General features: G+C 42.8%; 1 protein-coding gene across 1 annotated transcript in view; it reads left to right on the top strand.

The window, feature by feature from the left end:
* Window positions 1-1,853: 1,853 nt before the first annotated feature.
* LOC149460453 (solute carrier family 7 member 13-like) overlaps window positions 1,854-16,184 on the top strand; it is a 34,870-nt gene continuing 20,539 nt past the window's right edge. The window contains exons 1-2 of the mRNA XM_089679723.1: window positions 1,854-2,595; window positions 15,901-16,032. Coding sequence (XP_089535849.1) covers window positions 1,872-2,595; window positions 15,901-16,032 — 856 coding nt within the window. The 5' untranslated portion in view covers window positions 1,854-1,871. The remainder of the gene's footprint in view (window positions 2,596-15,900; window positions 16,033-16,184) is intronic.

Genomic DNA, 16,184 nt, shown 5'->3' with positions numbered 1-16,184 from the left:
GTAGAGGAACTGATCATAGTCTATTGTGAGGTACAGTGTCCAACTTTGTATAACTTCTATATTGCCAAGTTCAAATTTGCAACATGTTAACAGTGAACAAGACCAAGGAAGCCTAAAGGGGAACTTCACCCAAAAGGGGAAGTCCCATTTGTTTGCATCCTCCCCCCTCCACTGCCACATTTGGCACTTTTTGGGGAGAGGGTGGACCAGGTACCTGGTTTTGACAGGTACCCTCTACGACATCACCACAGAGATCTGGTTAGTACTGCTTTTGCAGTAAATACACCAATTATGGTAATTACTTGTGGTAAATATCACAAAATATGTGATATTCCATTAAAGTCATTTATTTTGTTAATTATCTTGTGGTCTAGCCTCTTACCTAAGAGTAGAAAAATCTAGCAGCAGTATCAGTGCCACTTTCCAAATGTGACAGTTCCAGCTGTAAGATTCTGGCTTTCAGGGAGCTGGCATGTGCTGATGACCTAACAACCAGTGACAGTTAATCTCTGCCCGGCTCTTTCAGCTGTCAGCCTGGGATTCAGGTGAATGTAGACAAAGGAGCAGGGACAGTGTTAAAAAAGTATTTGGGGGTGTCCCCACAATCTATACCAGGCCCTGGAGTGAGATTTCCCCTCAAAGTCCATACTAGACACTTATCTGAGCATGCATGCCAGGAAAGGGAGGCATACCAGGCCACATGCCCTCAACATGAGGGGAGGGGGGTACCCAAGTTGATGAGGAGAGGACAAGGGCCTCTTCCCTGCAACCCTGGCCAGGCAGTTGTGGGTGTCTGCTGGCAGGGGGCTTTTTGGAATCTGGGACCCCCTTTTAATAAGGGGGCCCCAAAATAACAGCCCCCCTCATATGAATAAGCAATACGCATACTCGTTCACAAAAAAAAAACACCCAAACGTTTGAAAAGTCCTTTTTTGTTTTAAAAAAAGTCCTATGATGTACATCCATCATCAATCATGTCATCCAGCGATGCAGGTCCCCACCAATCCTAATGAATGACTGCTGTTGAAGTGTTCGAAAGAAAAAAATAAACCATGCCTGCTGAGAGACATGTCACATCATGTTGCTTCCATCACGCTAAATCAAATCAATGATGTCACGCTTGTCTGTGGTAAAATAAGGTGTAAAAAAGCGTTAAATAAAATAAAAAAAATTAACGCATGTGGTAATTTGGCTGACAGCTAAATGAGCAGGACAAGGATGAGTCACTGGTTGTTAGAACACCAACTCATGCCAGCTCCCTAATAAGCAGCATCCTTGAGATGGAAATGTCACATTTAGCAGTGCTAGGAATATCACTGCTAAATTTTTAACTTCCCTCTGCTTCTGGGATAAATACCTTATGAATTATTCTAATGCAAGAATTCATGCTGGAGTTGACCCCCAGTAAGTCATATGTAAAACTGTAGGTAATTGCTTTTATTATTCAAATTGCTATTGAGATGTACAACAATTTATCTTATTGTTTTGGCATAAACAGCCATTCAATCCCCCCCCCCCCACACACACACACACACTCGTTCTCTCCTCACTGTCTGTGACTAACAGCAGCAGAAGCCAATCATTCCTGCTGCTGCCTAAATCTCCAGTGAGGAAAGAAAGCCAAGAGAAAGGCTGCTCTCATGCATACCGCTGGATCGAGATCGGACTCAGGTAAGTATGAGGGGGGCTGAGGGAGAGCAGAACACAGAAGGTTTGTTTACATTAAAAGTTAAAAAAAAAAACCTTCTAGCTTTACAACCACTTAATGAGTTATACATTTTGAGAAGTCTGTTTAATGAACAAGCAGACTTTCTCATTTAAACAATCACTGATCTGACACCTCTGTCATTAATAGCAAGAATAATAGCAAGATGCTGAAGCCAGAGACACTATCACAAGATCCAGATACCAATGAAACAAATGGAAAAGTTTGCTTCAAAAGACGTTTGGGTTTCTTTGATAGTGTGAGCTTTCTAGTGGGCAGCATTATAGGTGCTGGAATATTCGTCTCTCCTAAAGGTGTTCTAGAATATTCACAGCTCAACATTGGTGTGGCACTATGCATATGGGCAGCTTGTGGTGTGTACTCTATGTTTTGTGCTCTCTGTTATGCAGAGCTGGGTTCATCTTTGCCATTCTCTGGTGGAGAATATTATCATGTCAAGCGAGGACTGGGACCTATACCAGCTTTTGTAACCATCTGGACATTAATATTGTTTATAAGGCCATCATCCAATGCTGCCAGAGCCCTGACCTTTGCCGAGTATGTCAGTCGTCCATTTTTTGGAGGATGTCCGCCACCTGATTTTCTCAAGAAATCTTTAGCTATTGGAATTCTTCTGGCTTTAGGAGTCATAAATTCTAAGAGTATCAAGTTGGCCACATGGGTTCAAAATATATTTACAATCCTCAAAATGATGGCCTTGGCACTTATTGCTGTCTATGGCTTCATCGAGTTTGCAACTAATCCAGAAGCTTCAAAGCCCTTTCAAGATGCTTTTAAGGGAGAAGTTCCAAATGCGGCACAAACAGCAGAGGCCTTTTTTCAAGGCATGTTTGCTTATGGGGGATGGAACTACTTAAACTACGTGGCAGGTATGTAGTGTATCTATAATTTCTTTTATGAATATTTCTAAGTAATTATTTTTTAAGAATGGTACTGTAGAGATGAGTTGGGACCAGCTGGATCCAACAATTGTTTGGGATCGTTGGAACATTAGAAATTACTTTAGTTTTTTTTTTTTCAGTTCTACTAGGAAAGTTTCTCTAGGATCCTATTGCTCTCTCTGCCCAGAACAGGATATGAACGTACACAGCTAGGAGTTAGGAGAAAGGTAATTTTAAGATTGATTTAGTGTTAGGGTAAAGGGTTGGATTTTTGCAAGGGTTTAATTTTAGTGTGACTTCAGAGTATGGAATTGTTCTTTACACCCCAGTGCTGGAATCTTTGTGCCAAAATCATCTATGCCAACTCTTATTCATCACTTGTAACAAACTCCACAATTATACAGATTAGATACAGTCTCTATTTAACTGATATTTCTAACTCATCTAATTGACATTCAAGTTCTATTCTTCCCGTATACTAGCTGATCATCAGCAAACTTAATCTAAAAGAAAGGATGCATAACAAAATTTTTGTAATGCCTTTAAGCTGTTATGTTTGTTAATGTAGGAACATGTTTTCTCTGGACCAGCTGTGTATTACCTATCCAAGGTGGTGTGCTTCTTAAAGTAGCTCTAAACCCTAACTGGACTATGTCTAGTTTGCTAAAGCACTATACCTCAACAAAACAATTAAACAGCAGTATTTTTTTTAAATACTTAAAAATATAATAATAAAAAATAAAACACTTTTTTCACCTTTTTATGCCTTTATTTGCATTTGGTGAAACACTTTTGAAGCCATTTTCTGTCTCCATGCACTGTCTTGTTCCACATGATTGCTCTGTACCAACAGTAGATCATGTCTGTGTAATGTGTATCAGCATTGTTGCTTGTAGTCTCAATGGGAGCTTTCATGTGACAAGGTGACAACGCAGGAGTTCAGTTAGGAGACAGTTCTCAACCCACAGAATTACCCCTTGTGCCATGCATAAAATTATGAGTAGTGAAGAAAAAAATATATAAAAAATAAATATCAAAAAAACAAAATGCTTGTGAAATTAATTTGTAAAAAATATGCTTCAAAATCCTTTAGTGTGGACAGATACCTCCAAACCATGGAGACAAAGAACCACCACCACATAGACTTCTCACCTTAAAACATGGACCTCTGATATTAAAGGTCACAAATCACGTGCTCCCCTTTAACAAGCCGGATCAGCTTCAGCAGCAATCACTCCATGTGGATCTCTCACCCTTCTCCTGGTTGAATGCATCATCCATGCAGCTGAAAAATACAAAATGGGACCCAGTAGTGATCTCCATTTAAAGCTTTAAGGTAATTTTATTAGAAATTAAAACAATTTAAGAGTATAAAAGTGTGCATTAATAAATGATCAGAGCAGGGTATACCCGTGGCTCAGTGTTGAATAAGAATCTCCGGCTGACAGAACTGGAATCTGATGAATCAGCCTGCGGCTGCCATTAATGAGGGAAACCTTCCCTCAAGTCACACACAAGAAGGCTTAGTCCAATGCATTATGTCAGAGGGCTGGCTTCATCAAAGGGGACCAGAGCCTTAGTACATCAAAGCTTAAATAAACTTGCCGCAGCCAGCCCCCAGAAACCAGCTGTCAGAATGAAGCTGCCATTGCCTAGACTACACATGAATAAACTTACTCTAAACACAGGGCATGATGGAATACTATTACTGCACTCTGACTGCAGAACAATGACAAACACACCTTGTAATAATGCTCATTACATGAATTCTCCCAATAATCCGTACCCAACTGGGCTCTATAGAATTAACTATTCTGCATCAAAACGAATTGTAAAATTTATAACAGAGTTGCAAACGGTTTTTCCTTACATGGATTCTCACATTAACCCTTACTGATCTATTTCTGGCCATCATGTAGTGCCTGATTTAGACCTTAGGGGGCCCAGGGCATTTCAAGTTTTGGGGGCTGCTCAACATAAAAATTAAATTATATGACAAATAAAAAAGTAAACTGATATAAAAAATATATGCATTTGTTCTAGAAAAATTTAAGTTAGGTTCCGAGGAAGACACCTGTGATTTTTTTTCTCAGTTTTATTGACTGTAAGAATACACATTACACAGGTTTTTGGAACTGGCAAGTCATACTCTCTGCTGTTCTTCTCTGGGTAACTGCATTTATCTGCTACCTCCACTCTTAACCAGACAAACGCATTGACTCCTGTTAAATTCTCACCAAATGTTGTAATTATAACTGTGTATCTGTTGACTTGTCCTCACCTCTAGGCGCACTCAGGTTTATGACTGTGGCCTGGTTCCTAAGAATCATCCCCCCTATTCATGTGAGCCTTATCAGCTTCTAATTGGGGCGGAGTTGAATGCTCATTTGAGCATCTCCCTATAAATTTAGTTCAGCTCATGGGGGAGATCTCTGATGGGGGGCACAGTCTCTGATGGGGGTGCTGCTTATGATGGAGTGCGGCTTTGAATGAGTGTAGAGCAGTTAAACACAGCAGTTGAACTAAAGCAGGAGAAAGACACAACAACAGCAAGAAACTCTACTGCATGCTGGACAGACTGCAAGCAAACACCCTGGGAAACATCTCTTACATGCCTGAGTCCCACTCTGTGTACCTTTATATATAATACACCCCTCTTCTGCTCTTCATATTACTATCCTCTGTTCACAAATCTCATTTCATTACCCCTCTGCTCCACCCCAAAACTTGTACATCTCCCCCTCATTGCTATCATCTCCCTACTATTGCTTTCATCACCTCCCCAAAATGCCTCTTCCACTCCTCCTTCTCATTTTCCTCTCCTCTGTTCCCAAAATCCATTCACTATATCCCTCTGCTCCTCCCAAACATTTGTATATTGTGCCCTCACTGCTTCCCTCACCCCTCTATGGCACCCACCACCTCCTCCTATTACTCCACTCTCCCACTGACCCCAACACCTCCACTAGTAGTTTCTCACGCTCCTGCACATCTCGCTCCCATGCCACCTTTCTCACCCTTCTCCTCCTCATAACCGCGGGTGACATCTCCCCGAATCCTGGCCCTCCACCACCTCCCTCACCCGCACAAAACCCTCCCGCCTCCACGTCCTGCCGCAACCCCCGCAACTTAGTATCTGTCCCCCTGCTCCCTAAAATCTCCCCCCCGTTTTCATGTGCACTCCTGAACGCCCGATCGGTGTGCAACAAGCTTACCGCCATCCACGACCTCTTTGTTTCCCGCTCCCTCAACCTCCTGGCGATTACAGAAACCTGGATCCAGCCCACTGACTTTACCTCCCCTGCTGCACTCTCCTACGGCGGTCTCACCTGGACCCACTCACCCAGGCCCAACGGTCGTAAAGGTGGTGGGGTTGGCCTGCTCCTGTCACCGCTGAGCACCTTCCGAGTCCTCCCAAACCCCCCCTCCCTATCCTTCTCCTCCTTCGAGGCCCACTGCGTCCGACTATTCTCCCCAACCCCCCTGAAGATTGCTGTGATATACCGGCCTCCTGGATCCATACCCCGCTTCCTGGAAGACTTCTCCTCCTGGCTACCCTTCTTCCTCTCCTCTGAGCTACCCACTATCATCCTTGGGGATTTCAACATCCCTGTCAACCTCGACAACCCGGACACAGCCCGTCTCCTCCACTTAACCTCCTCCTTTGCACTTGCACAGTGCATACAATCCACCACCCACTCCGACGGTAATATCCTTGATCTTGTCTTCTCCAACCGCTGCGCTCCCCACAACCTCACTAACACCCCCTTCCCTCTCTCTGACCACAACCTGATTACTTTCTCTATCTCCTCATCCTCCAATGCCTACCCTTCCAAATGTCACACTACTACCAGCCGTAACCTCCGCAACCTTAACCCTGCCTCCCTCCACTCCGCAGTTGATCAACTCCATGACCGCATCCTCCCCCTGTTCTGCCCCGACTTGGCTATGACCGCCTACAACAATGCGCTGTCAACAGCCCTGGACTCACTAGCGCCTTTAACCACACGCAACATCAGACCCCGACCGCTCCAGCCCTGGCAGACTGATCACACCAAAACCCTCAAACGACACAGTCGTGCCCTGGAGCGACTATGGCGCAAAACCAAATCCCAACAAGCCTTCACCCGATACAAATCTGCCTTCCACACCTACACCTCCTCCCTCCATACTGCCAAACAAGCCTACTTCCTGACCCTCATCAAGGCCCTCTCCTCCAATCCTCGCCGACTCTTCTCCACCTTCAACTCTCTACTCTCGCCACCCCCACCTCCACCCAGCACCTCACTCACTGCCCTTGAGATTGCCAATCACTTCAAAAACAAGATTGACACAATTCGCAAGGACATTGCCGCAACTCACACGCCTTCTCAACCCGTCCCCTCTCACACAGCTACCCCCTCATCCCCCCTCCCCCTCGACATAACCCACAGGGACTTCGTCGCTGCTCAAACTCCCTCCAACCCCCTTCCCCCTCACTCAGCTACCCCCTCTACACCCCTCTCCCACGGCCCCACCACTGCTCTGACCTCCTCTCCCACCCCACCCTACATTCCTCATACTGAAGCTCCCCCAACACTCCGCACCTTTGACCTTACTACCATCGAAGAAGTCTCCAAGATCCTCTCTGATGCCCGCCTCACCACCTGCCCCCTTGACCCTATCCCCACACAACTCCTACAACCTCCCTCCCCCTCCATCCTACGCTCCCTCACCCACATCTTCAATCTCTCCCTCTCCTCCGGCACTTTCCCTTCCCCTCTGAAACATGCACACATCACCCCCATACTTAAAAAGCCCTCCCTGGACCCCAATGACCCGAACAACCTCAGACCCATCTCCCTGCTCCCATTTACATCTAAACTCCTCGAGCGCCTAGTCTACGCCCGCCTATGCTCTCACCTCAACGACAACAACCTCCTTGATCCCCTACAGTCCGGCTTCCGTCCCCTACACTCCACCGAAACTGCCTTACTCAAACTCTCCAACGACCTGCTAACCGCCAAAGCTAATGGCCACTATTCAGTGCTCCTACTCCTTGACCTCTCTGCGGCCTTTGACACAGTCGACCACCCCCTCCTCCTCAAAAAACTACACTCCCTCGGCCTCAGAGATTCTGCTCTCTCCTGGCTCTCATCCTACCTGTCACAACGCTCTTTCAGCGTTACCTATAATGCCACCACCTCCCTCTCACTCCCCCTCTCTGTTGGGGTCCCTCAAGGCTCTGTCCTCGGGCCCCTTCTCTTCTCCATCTACACCTCCTCCCTTGGCCAACTCATACACTCTCACGGCTTCAACTACCACCTCTATGCCGACGACACACAAATCTATCTCTCAACCCCCCACCTCACCCCCTCGGTCTCCGCCCGAATCACACACCTGTTGAGCGACATATCAGACTGGATGTCGCTCCACTTCCTTAAACTGAACCTCTCCAAAACCGAGTTTATTGTCTTCCCTCCAGCCCGGACACCACCCCCCATTGACTTCTCCATCATGTCCAACAACGCCACCATCAAACCCGCCCCGCAGGCCAGAGTACTTGGTGTCATTTTGGACTCCAACCTATCCTTCCAGCCCCAAGTCCACTCTTTAACAAACTCGTGCAGACTCCACCTCCGCAACATCGCCAAAATCCGCAGGTTCCTAACTCCAGAAACCACTAAACAGCTCATCCACTCCCTCATCATATCGCGACTCGACTACTGCAACTCCCTCCTCACTGGCCTGCCTCGCCGCTGGCTATCCCCGCTTCAGTCCATCCTGAATACGGCTGCCAGACTCATTCACCTTTCCAACCGCTCCGTTTCCGCCACCCCCCTCTGCCAATCCCTCCACTGGCTTCCGATTGCGCAACGGATCAAATTCAAAATCCTAACGCTGACGTACAAAGCTGTCCACCATACTGCCCCGAACTACATCACTGACCTAATATCCAAGTACCGCCCAGCACGCACACTCCGCTCCTCACAAGACCTCCTTCTCTCTAGTTCCCTGGTCTCCTCCTCCCATGCCCGCCTCCAGGACTTCTCCAGGGTGTCACCCATCCTCTGGAACTCCCTGCCCCAACCCATCAGATTATCACCTACTCTCCTCTCCTTTAGGCGCACCCTGAAAACCCATCTCTTCAGGGAAGCCTACCCCGCCCCCTGCTAACTTGCCGACCTCCTCCACTCTTCCTACCACTCCATCCCCCACAGCTATCTCCTCCTGTGCCACCATCCCCTCCCTCCTAGATTGTAAGCTTGAAAGAGCAGGGCCCTCGATCCCCTCATGTTTTGCATTGTATTGGTATTGTTCTGTCACATGTTCTGTCCCCCTTTGTAATGTACAGCGCTGAGCGAACTATTGGCGCTTTATAAATACTGTATAATAATAAATAATAATAATAATACATCACAGTTATGCATAACACTACAATAATTGCAAAAAGTCTTTCTTCTTGCACTTAGCGTCTGCAAAATCTTTAACTTAAGCCTGCCATAGATGGACTGAATCTCAGCAAGTCCAGTAGGGACCGGCCAATATTCGATCCATTTATGGACAGGCTGGTTGTACTCAAGTCAATCCATTGATCAAATTGGGTGCAACCAGCCTGTTGGATTGTTTACATGCGATTACTGCCAATGGCTATAGCTGCTATCAGTAATCACTGTGATCTGCCAGCTCCCTAAACCCCTCCCTCTGCCGGCAGAACACAATATCGCTGCAAGAGGCATTCCCCCATTAACACTGACTGTGTTAATGGGGGGATCAAGTCATTTTCTTTCCTTCCACCCATGATGGAAGGAAGAAAATCACATAATCTATGGGCTGCCTAACTCATCAAACTGCCTGTTGCGATGGAGTGAGACATAAACAGGGCCTACAAACTGGACATTTTCCTCAACAAACACACTACTGAAGTTTCTAGGAAAAAATATGTTTCATTTTTTTATGAAGGAAGTTTGGGGTCCCCTCTGCAGGGGGGGGCTCAGGGCAATTATTTCTTTTGACCCTGATAAATCTCGCACTGGCATCATGATATTAACTATTAAATGATTTACAACAATATTGTAAACTTCAATTGAATCTACTACTTTTCACTAACAATAGAATGAAGAAAATCATATAAAGTAAATAATTAATTAATGATAAATAATTTTTGTTAAGCTGAGAATTCATCACAAATATACAATAAATGAAATCAACACATGTTGTAGAAGTATAACAAATATTAACGTACACACCACTAAAAAATGAATATAAAAATACTTTACTGCATTTATAAGAATAATGCATTTATAAAATAAAATAATTGAGTACTGTCCGTGATACTTTTTTTATTTGCACTAACATACAATTTTGAGGACAAGCTTTCGGGGTATGTCCCCTTCTTCAAGGTCTAAGCAGTACTATTAAAAATCACAAAGTTTAAGCAGAATGTTAGAATGGATTGAGAGAAAAAAAAAAAAAAAAGGGCTACAGATAAGATACATCAAAAGTGAGGGGGGGAGGGGGGATACAAAACTCACACAGAGGGGGTCAAGTTTTAGCTAATAGATAGTCATAAAGCTGTCGGATAGTGGTTGAGGAATCCCATGTCCAAATTAAGACCGTTATCTTTAGTGTCAAATAGAATTATCATTCTTATAAATGGTGAATGCTTGTGAGCTATTATGAAATGAGGTGTTCAATATGTGACTTTAGATGTCCTTATTTCTCACGTGAGGTTCGCTGGCACTTGCACTGACTCATATGCTAGTGTATATATAATATTTTCAAAATAGATAGTGCCGCGCTCCCATGTACCAATATGTATATCTTATACTTTCAAAGTGCTAATGAATAGCTTTCAAGATACTGCATGTATCAAACAATTATTACTAGTGACTCAAAACATCATTGTGAATATTAATCTTCATGCAAGTGACATTAATAACTGATAATCCTAAGGTGATAGTGCCTATTAAAGTACAGTGATATACAAATCAGAAATACTCCTTTATTCTACTGTGATCCTTATATTTATATTGTGCAAACACATATATATTATGTGCACGTGCTTATGATATATTCAATAAAAAAAAAAAAAAAAAAAATATAGAGGTGAGCACATAGGGAGACCATTAAGCACTCGGCGAGAGGGAACCAAGAATCCACCTGCACATTTATTTTGAAAGACTTTTTTTTTTTTTTTTTTTTTTTTTTTTTTTATTGAATATATCATAAGCACGTGCACATAATATATATGTGTTTGCACAATATAAATATAAGGATCACAGTAGAATAAAGGAGTATTTCTGATTTGTATATCACTGTACTTTAATAGGCACTATCACCTTAGGATTATCAGTTATTAATGTCACTTGCATGAAGATTAATATTCACAATGATGTTTTGAGTCACTAGTAATAATTGTTTGATACATGCAGTATCTTGAAAGCTATTCATTAGCACTTTGAAAGTATAAGATATACATATTGGTACATGGGAGCGCGGCACTATCTATTTTGGAAAGAATTATCATTCTTAGTTCAAATGTTTTTCTTTCCTGGATGGATTTAAATTTTCCTTTCAGAACTAAAATATTGAGGTCTTCCATATTGTGGCCTGGTTGTGAGAAATGGTGTCCTACAGGTGTGCAGAGGTCATCTTCTTTATGTTCCTTGATGGTATGTCTGTGCAAATTCATCCGTGTTTGCAACCTCTGTCCTGTTTCACCAACATAAGATCCTTTGCTGCATTTTCTGCACTGGATAATGTATACAACATTACTGGAGGTGCAGCTGTATGATCCGGAGATATTGAAGATCCCTTTTGAGTGTCTGACACTTTTTGATGGATTGATTTGGTTGCACAGCTTGCAGCGTTTCTTATTGCAGGGTTCGCTTCCATTATTTGTGGCATCATAATCAGAAGGAAGTTTCCTACTGATTAGTTTATTTCTGAGGTTGGGGGGTTGTCTGAAAGCCAGTATTGGGGGTTGCTGGAATATTTCTTTCAGAGTTCCATCCTCTGTTATGATGGGTTGTAAATCTTTGATTATTTTTCTTATCCCTTCTAGTGCCGGGTTGTATGTAGTTACTAGAGGTACACGGTTGTTTGTTTTTTTCTCTTTGTACTGAAGCAGATTTTCCCTTCGGGTTCTCAAGGCTGTGTTTATGCTGGTGTTGATAGTTTTGTCCTTGTAACCTTTCTTATGGAAGGTGTCTGCTAGTGTCCCAAGATGTTTATCTCTGTCTCTTGGGTCAGAACATACTCGGTGGTATCTGATGGCCTGACTGTGTATGATGGCACGTTTCGTGTGTTGGGGGTGGAAGCTAGAACTGTGGAGGTAGTTGCATCTGTCAGTGGGTTTCCTGTATATTGAGGTGTGAAGCGTATCATCCCTGATGTATACTGTGGTGTCTAGGAAGTTGACCTGTGTGTTTGAGTATTCCATTTTTAGTTTGATTGATGGATGAAAAGTGTTCATCAATGAGTAAAATTGTTTTAGATTTTCTTCACCTTCCGTCCATATGATGAAAATATCACAGTTCTAGCTTCCACCCCCAACACACGAAACGTGCCATCATACACAGTCAGGCCATCAGATACCACCGAGTATGTTCTGACCCAAGAGACAGAGATAAACATCTTGGGACACTAGCAGACACCTTCCATAAGAAAGGTTACAAGGACAAAACTATCAACACCAGCATAAACACAGCCTTGAGAACCCGAAGGGAAAATCTGCTTCAGTACAAAGAGAAAAAAACAAACAACCGTGTACCTCTAGTAACTACATACAACCCGGCACTAGAAGGGATAAGAAAAATAATCAAAGATTTACAACCCATCATAACAGAGGATGGAACTCTGAAAGAAATATTCCAGCAACCCCCAATACTGGCTTTCAGACAACCCCCCAACCTCAGAAATGAACTAATCAGTAGGAAACTTCCTTCTGATTATGATGCCACAAATAATGGAAGCGAACCCTGCAATAAGAAACGCTGCAAGCTGTGCAACCAAATCAATCCATCAAAAAGTGTCAGACACTCAAAAGGGATCTTCAATATCTCCGGATCATACAGCTGCACCTCCAGTAATGTTGTGTACCTTATCCAGTGCAGAAAATGCAGCAAAGGATCTTATGTTGGTGAAACAGGACAGAGGTTGCAAACACGGATGAATTTGCACAGACATACCATCAAGGAACATAAAGAAGATGACCTCTGCACACCTGTAGGACACCATTTCTCACAACCAGGCCACAATATAGAAGACCTCAATATTTTAGTTCTGAAAGGAAAATTTAAATCCATCCAGGAAAGAAAAACATTTGAACTAAGAATGATAATTCTATTTGACACTAAAGATAACGGTCTTAATTTGGACATGGGATTCCTCAACCACTATCCGACAGCTTTATGACTATCTATTAGCTAAAACTTGACCCCCTCTGTGTGAGTGTTGTATCCCCCCTCCCCCCCTCACTTTTGATGTATCTTATCTGTAGCCCTTTTTTTTTTTTTTTCTTTTTTTTTTTCTCTCTCAATCCATTCTAACATTCTGCTTAAACTTTGTGATTTTTAATAGTACTGCTTAGACCTTGAAGAAGAGGACATACCCCGAAAGCTTGTCCTCAAAATTGTATGTTAGTGCAAATAAAAAAAGTATCACGGACAGTACTCAATTGTTTCTGTCGCAAATGCACTAATACGGCTACAATCACCTCAAATAAAATAAAATAAAAATGTTGAGAAACCCCTTACAATAGTTATTTTATAAATCACTAATAAAACAATTAATATTGACATCAATGTTTAAACCACTGAGGCATTAAAGTGCCAGCTTCATAAATCCACCACATTTCTTTTTCACTGTCTCTTCCAATTACCACCCCTCCAATGCTTTCTTATTTTTCCAAAATTGTACTAAGGAGGGAATTTTAGAATTAGCAAAATGTTTGCAAACTGAAGGGCCTTTATACCATTTTGTATATTGCATAAATATTCTCTAATGCATATGCCCAATGGGTGAGAAGTGCTGCCAATATACTGAAGACCAAAAGGACATTGCAGTAAATACTATTCCTTCAGTTTTACAAGTAATCAAATCAAATTTCTAATCTGATATTTTTTCTTAGTGGTATGCACTACAAAATCTTTTTTCCTTCGTATGTTGTTTTGTAGTTGTAATGTATGCCTGACATTTGCTGCACCATAAAAACCTATCACAGCAAAAAATGTCACAGCCTTATTGCTATTTATTGGAGGGTCTATTACACTTCTGGTTTTTTTGGTATATAAAGGGTGGCATGTACAGTATTATTGACTGCAAATGCTGATCCTGCTTTAATATGGCCCAGTGCCGTGTTGTGTGGTGGCAGTCACAGAGCCCGGTTGCAGGTAAACTGAGAACTTGTATTACAAAGAATGCTAACTACAAACAACCCCGGTGTGAGAGCACCACTTAGGGTAATACTCACAGTTCAGTTCAATGCAGAGATACAACGGGTAAGGATGTATCAACAGCATCTGTCTTCAGAGGGCGGAATGATGCCTGGCCAGTCCCGTCCCAAAAGGGAGGTCTCCATGAAGTGTTGTGAGTCCCTGGTCTGTCCCTACTTGTCTGGAACCTTTCCCTGCCGCTATCACTTTCCCTGACAAATGGCTGCTTTTTCTCTACTCTTGCCACTTCACAAATGCACACTAGAATCTGCGGACAGAGATTTTGCTGACACAAGATGGCCACTACGGGTCACCTGGATACGGCATAGCCAGCCGCAACGCTGCCGTCAAGGACCCGGATGCCAAAGAGAAACCAGGTTTCCCCTGATCTCTTCTCTAGGCAGTGGTACCACTAGGGTCGAGCTCAACCTACAGTTGATGAAACAGACCACACCTGCCTACACAATATCTGTTTCCTCTGAATGTTAGAATCTAGCAAAATCACCATCAAATTTAGTGTCACTTGTTTTGGTCTGTAAAATCTCTTCTCTGTTTTTCGTTTTTGCAGTGTCAATCTCACATTGCAAAAAGTCCTCCTTATAAACCTTTTAAAAAAATCTCTGTTTCAATAATTGTGACTGAAACAGAAATCTTCCTCCCTTTCCTCATTCGAATGAACTGACCCCTAGGGGAGTTGAGTAAGCAAGAGGGGTGATGGCAACTAGTTAGCGAAATATACCCTTTTCTATCAGTCTCTTTAAAGTGTGTTTTAGTGTAGATGGTATCCCCACTTGCTTGCAAATTGAGGTCCAAGAAGGTAGCATTTGTAGGCTCATAATTATATTTTAATACAATATTTTTGTCATTATCATTAAGATTGTGTAAGAATTCCAACAGTGAATTGTCACTACCCTTCCAAATAAACATGATATCTATAAAATGCCAGTAAAATAGCAAGCTGAGAAGGTCCTCTAGCCAATCTGCTCCTCACAGGCCTATCTCTAGCCCTTTCATCCTCAGTGACTTTCACAGTTACTCTTTCTTGGTGTAGGCACGAACAGCAGTGTGTCTGTACTCTATGGCTTCACGCACTGCAAGACAATGTACATCTCCCAAAAAGCCCAGGAAATAATCTTCTCTCCTGTGCAGGGATTTGTGGGTATTGAAGTTTGCAGCCACATTCACCTGCCTTGTGCAGCGTTCTTCCAGGTCTATACAGCCTATGGTCTCCTGCGCTGCTGTCTCATCCAGCATCCTAACCCTCACAGGTCGTACCGCTGCAGACAACCCTCAACAGGGGGGATCGGCCAGGGAAAGTACACACAACCACTCTGTAGCACAGAGACGGAATGGAGAAGGGATATTGGGCACAGGCATACACAGCCGCTCCTGCAGCTCTACTGCAGACCGTGTGCAGGGAGTGGGAGAGTAGTGGTGCAATGAATCATTGGAACCAGGAAGCCACAGAGAGAAGAATCTTATCAGTATTGAGTGACAGAGGTACGGATAAGGGTAATGTAAGTGCGGCATTTGAAATACTTGAAATCGGAAGTAATGGCTTTGAAGGGACTAAAAATAGTGAAAGGAACTGATTTTTTTTTTTGTTATTCTGCACAGAGCTTTTTATTAATATGGGTCTCCTTTACAGGAACATAGGAAGTTGTTTAAAGGTGAACTAAACCTTTAAACTTTCAAAAGCTGTGGTGATATCCAATATTTTTTTTGAAGATTTTCAGCCACAGCAACAAGGGCAAATAATAAAGCCTGAATGCTGAAATGGTTTCTTGCTTCTTTACCACTGATCATTTTTCCAGCATTTTGCTATGACAAGAGTTGCACTATGTTTTATTGATTATGTTTTGTTTCTGTTTTCTAGAGGAAATAAAAGACCCAAGCAAGAATATTCCTCGCAGTGTAGTAGCAGCCGTATGTGCCGTGATTGCCTTTTACTTACTGGTGAACATTTCATACCTCACTGTCCTGACACCTAATGAGCTTATATCCTCAGGTACATCAATTTCTATTTAATAATAAAGAAAAAATACTGTTAGAGAGTTAATCACTTTTTCAGGAGTGATTTTTGTTTTAGAGTCTTATGCTTCTTTGATGTTAATGTATATTTAATGTCAAACTCTTTCTAAAACATATAGTTTAAAGCTA

This window comes from Staurois parvus, unplaced genomic scaffold (genome assembly GCF_062004578.1).
Source record: "Staurois parvus isolate SC_StPar_1 unplaced genomic scaffold, SC_StPar_1.0 ptg000230l, whole genome shotgun sequence".
Lineage (NCBI taxonomy): Eukaryota > Metazoa > Chordata > Amphibia > Anura > Ranidae > Staurois > Staurois parvus.
Note: the sequence above shows the minus strand (reverse complement) of the source record. Positions and strands in the feature narration are given on the sequence as shown.